At 41.0% G+C, this 4,710-nt stretch overlaps 1 protein-coding gene across 1 annotated transcript in view; it reads right to left on the minus strand.

Moving 5' to 3' along the window:
• Positions 1–1,660: 1,660 nt before the first annotated feature.
• The window catches only part of LOC119350936, a 5,771-nt gene continuing 2,721 nt past the window's right edge, over positions 1,661–4,710 (minus strand). The window contains exons 9-13 of the mRNA XM_037618538.1: positions 4,345–4,386; positions 4,080–4,150; positions 3,908–3,998; positions 3,516–3,597; positions 1,661–1,785 (exon numbers count right to left, since the gene is read on the minus strand). Of these exons, the coding sequence (XP_037474435.1) occupies positions 1,661–1,785; positions 3,516–3,597; positions 3,908–3,998; positions 4,080–4,150; positions 4,345–4,386 (411 nt within the window). The remainder of the gene's footprint in view (positions 1,786–3,515; positions 3,598–3,907; positions 3,999–4,079; positions 4,151–4,344; positions 4,387–4,710) is intronic.

The following is a 4,710-nucleotide window of genomic DNA, read 5'->3' on the forward strand; positions in this document are numbered from 1 at the left end:
GCTGAAAACTGCTTGTCATTTCCTTCTGCTCCTCGTTGGGTTCGACACTCTTACTTATCAAAAGGACTACGATTGATCCTCTATATTTGTGGGTCATCATAAAATCGCAGTGGCTAGCGCGACGGCCTGACCCCGTCACCGCCAAACTACTACAACAATCCTCTCATATGGATCCAATAAAACACACTGGCTTTAGGATGACTTCCTTGTGCTGGAAAAGATTCTTGTGAGTGCTATGGTCGTACCTGTGACACATTGAGTCTATCACGTTGGAGCATCAGGCTTAGTGAGCTTCGTCACGGCGATCACAACCTCCCAAGGCAGTGTTGGGACAACAAGGACGATGATGAGGAACGGAGAATGAGTGGCTTCCCTGCACTGCTCACCTATATGTTTGTTGATGTTGATGCCCCTGGTGGGGCGATTGTTTATGGGCCAACGCTACATGTCCGTCGGTTGTAAACCAAGAAATATCAATTGCCTGATCAGCCGTACGATCGACAAAGTCTAAGTCAGATCACTGTTGTTGAATGATGAACGTGTCATCCTACAAACCGCATTGGAGAAAGGACTCCTTTCCATGTGGGTGTATCCCACCACTACCATTATGCCGTATCATTATTTTCATCATGTTTTCCCAACAAGTGAACGTCATGCACTCTCTCGTGTGGGACCAACTCGACCCATGTGACTAGTTAGAGCAAGTACAATAAGATACAGTCAGCAGGCTTTAAGGATTCAGCTATTATATTTGTGCTGAGTTGGATGAGAGAGAAGAGGAGAGAGAAGGGAAGCGGGTTATAGAGCTTAATTGGTTTGATGCCAAAAGTTGGCATGCCAAATTTTGGCAACTGCCAAATATTGGCTAGAGATTGGTTGCTTACCAATTCTCGTTGCCAATCTCACAAAAAGTTGCCAAATGTTGGCAACTTTTAATTTTGCCAAATGTTGGCTTGCCAAATATTGACAATGCCAAATGTTGGTAGCAAACCAATTATGCATAGATTAATAACCGACTACATCATGGACTCCAAGAAACATTATGAGAGTGTAAGTTAGGCCATGCATTAATAAAGTAGTACTACTTAGCAACTAGCTATTATACATGTTGACTATATATGACATGACAACTCCATATAGCATGTTGTTGGCTATACTATTAACCATGCTCTTAAAAAGTGATTGTAGGTTGCATGGTGATAGGACTGCTGACTAGGAAAACTTCCGCAACATTTCTTTTCATATACAACATCATCGTACATGATTTTTTTTGGATGTATATCTACAAAAATCCTTGATGGGCGCTAAGTCGTCGGCCGGGTGATGTTTAGATCGGGTTGGCTGCCTGCACAGTTGTTGGACGGTACGTCAGCCGCGGTCATTTGCAACGCGGACCATGTTTTGCTTAGGGCTTTGCAACACATGAGGTGTGTTGTAGTCTGTTTTGGTCACACATTGTAAAATATTTTAACATGAATCATTTTGCAGTCACCCATTGCAACATGGATCATGTTGTGGTCACCTCCAGAGCTTCCATGATGCGGGCATGTGGTCACCCATTGCAACATGGACCAAGGTATGGTCACCCATTGCAACATCGACAAAGTTACGGTCACCCATTCCAGCAAGTACCATGCTGCGCCTTTGCAGCACTGGTGGTCTAATTTGCAATGTTGTACGCCATTTGCAGGTTGGCGGCGTTTGGGCTTGAGGCAGCCACACTAATGTTGTGAGGACACCGCCTTGGTTTGCTACAGGGCGGTGGCCGCGGACTCACAACGATGTCTGCAACATTGGCGATGATGCAGGGATAATTGCAACATTAGCCATGTTGCAATCGGGCACGTCTGCAATATTGGCGATGTTGCAAACATGCTCGTGGTGCTCTGCTCATCGGCCCAACATCGATATTGTGTTTGGTTTGCAACAACGTCGCTCAGTGTGGAACAACCGGGGTGCTTATTTTAGAAAAAAAAATCTCATTCTGTGTGCAACCGGGTGGCTTGGAAGCGAGCACCTGCAACCCTGAAGCAAACTTTGCACACACTCGATCAGCATAAAAGGATGAGAAACAGAGCGACACTTGTGTCGCATCACTGAGAGGCGAGCAGACGCAACGCTGGAGCAGCTCCAACATCGACGCGTGCAAAACAGCAACGATCACAAGTCGATTGGTCTGTGGCAGCAGTAGTTATCGTCTACCTCATCTCTGATATAGCAACACATCAATTCGTGCTAGCAAAAGAGTACAAGTCAAAAGCAAGCTGGTGTACTAGAAAGTAGTGGCCTAGTGGGGGACCACACACGTGTATTTAGGAAGGTTGCATGCCTTGATCGAACGATAGAGCGTGAGCGCGATTGACTGAGTAGTGCGTGGCGGACGCAACGTTAAAATTAGTCAGTGAAGGAAATAATTTTCCTTGTTTATGTCACCATGCAGGAACAAAGGAGGTGCCATGGCAGCGGGGGTGTTCGGTGCAAATTGAGAAATGCGATGATGTGATGTGTGGGCATGTGAGAACGGTGACCCAGACCACCTCGTTATTCGTCTTCTCTCTTGGATTTTTTTGAATCAAGCGATCATTAGCATGAAGTTCAAAAAAATAGAATTGACTGCTTCAGTGGAAAAATATGTTTTAGTTTATGAGGGTTGTTCATTTTAGTTCTACCTCTTGCCACTTTACCTATCAATCAGCAACCTGCTAACACTTGTGACCTGTGTGATACTTGATGCTTGTTCCAATCTTAAAATGCAGATAACAAAACAAACATTTATGGTATTCTATATATAGAGTTCATAACGAGCTACTTTTCTATGTGAAAACGGAGCTATCACAAAAGAAACATAATTCTTGTAAGTAATTGTTTTGTCTATATGTTTAGGCTACAAGACTTGTTGGTAAGTGGTAATGAACATATATCACGCTTCTTTACATGCTCAGTGCTCAAAACATGATCCATCATTGTATTGTGTCAAGACCACATGGTTTAACAAGCTTTTGCTAACTGCAATAATATGATAGAAATAGTATTAGTAGCACAACATCAAGAAGAACTCTTGAACAAAAAGCAGATCAACTTTGTAAGATCAGTAACGGACCTGGGTTCTCATATATCCTTAAAACAAAACCCAAATCCATAGGATCCCGTACCCTGCTTGTGGTCACGTTCAACTGCAAAACAGGAATTCATTGTTGAGATCTTCGATAGGCACTTCAAATGATACCATCATTTGTGCTACCGACAATCCATGGTGATATTTGCTATACTAAGAAGTAAACTATACAAATAAAGTACATAGTTCTGAAGTTAAAAGTCTGCGGTGACAAGGTTACTATCTTTTTTTTTCAAAAGTATAATACTTCCCCCAATTCATATTATTTGTCGCTCAAACGGATGTATCTAGCACTGAAATACATCTAGATACAACCATTTCAGTAACAACTAATATGGATCGGAGGGAGTAAGATTTTTCTTCGAATAAGTCTTTTCGTAAGGATCTGAAGGAGGCAAACCTGCGACGTTAAATGTTAAGAAGGTCATGATCGGATGGTTTAGCACCATAGCAAAGGACGATTTGGAGAGACCTGCCTTCCCCTGTTAGAAAAGCAGTAATTATTTGCATGATTAAATGTGCACATACATAGACAATAATTAAATTGAAAGACCTACGGCGAACCAACATTTCACAGGAAAAATTAAGCAATGACACATTGCAGTTCTTTGTTGATAAAATGAACCATCGATGGTCCAAAGTGCAAACTAGGATACATATTCAAATGCTAGAAGGGAATCATATACATATATAGGTGCACAACTATTTTGGTAAACAATCTGATACTAACTAGCAGAGATACACTGCACATTTTTTTCCTAAAGGAACATCTGATAAAGAAGCGCAGCTGACCTTTACTAACACATGTTCATTAGGCTTCCAACATGCAGCTATCTGAAAGGACAAATCGTTTGCATTTTCTGGTGGTTTGTCTCTATTCAACCTAAAGATCAACCATAAAGAAATGTAGTCAGGGGCATTGTTGCAAAAATGAGAATATTTTTCTTTCTTTCTTTTGGTTTACCTTTTGGCCAGCTCAACCCCGAGATCAATGGAGTTTGTCGGACTAATGAAGTCGTATTCAGTATTTCCTTCCTGCAGGTAGGGACACACACAATGTAAATCTAGATATTTAAAAAGAATAATTGCATATGACAATTCAAGATCCGTAATTATTTTATTGAGTCTCTAAATGAACTTTCAACGGACGTCGGAAGAATTGCATTGGTAATTTGATAAAATAGGAAATTATACATCTACGGTACTAAATGAAATATAACTGCTCTTACCATGCTGCCCACAACATGGTTCCGATAAAACGACGCAACCAGCTGCATATAAGGAACAGAAATTTCATTGCATCAGAATCAATAAACGTAAAAGTAGCTTAAGATATGAGAGATCCAGTAAAGGTAAAAGTAGCTTAAGACATGCAACAGCGTTTTCTTTTAGTAGATAATAAAGTTCCATAAAAAACAACGGATGAGCATTCTCTGTCCTACCTCGAAAAGAAAGAAAAGCGAGAGAAATATATGTATGAATTATATCCTACATCGAAAAGGAGGAAAAGAGAGAAAGAAACATATATATGAATCATGTTTCACTGTGATTGCTCATTGAGTTCTTTAAATAAGATAAATATATGCGCGCATGCG

The sequence above is a fragment of the Triticum dicoccoides genome, chromosome 1B (genome assembly GCF_002162155.2).
Source record: "Triticum dicoccoides isolate Atlit2015 ecotype Zavitan chromosome 1B, WEW_v2.0, whole genome shotgun sequence".
Taxonomy (NCBI): Eukaryota; Viridiplantae; Streptophyta; class Magnoliopsida; order Poales; family Poaceae; genus Triticum; species Triticum dicoccoides.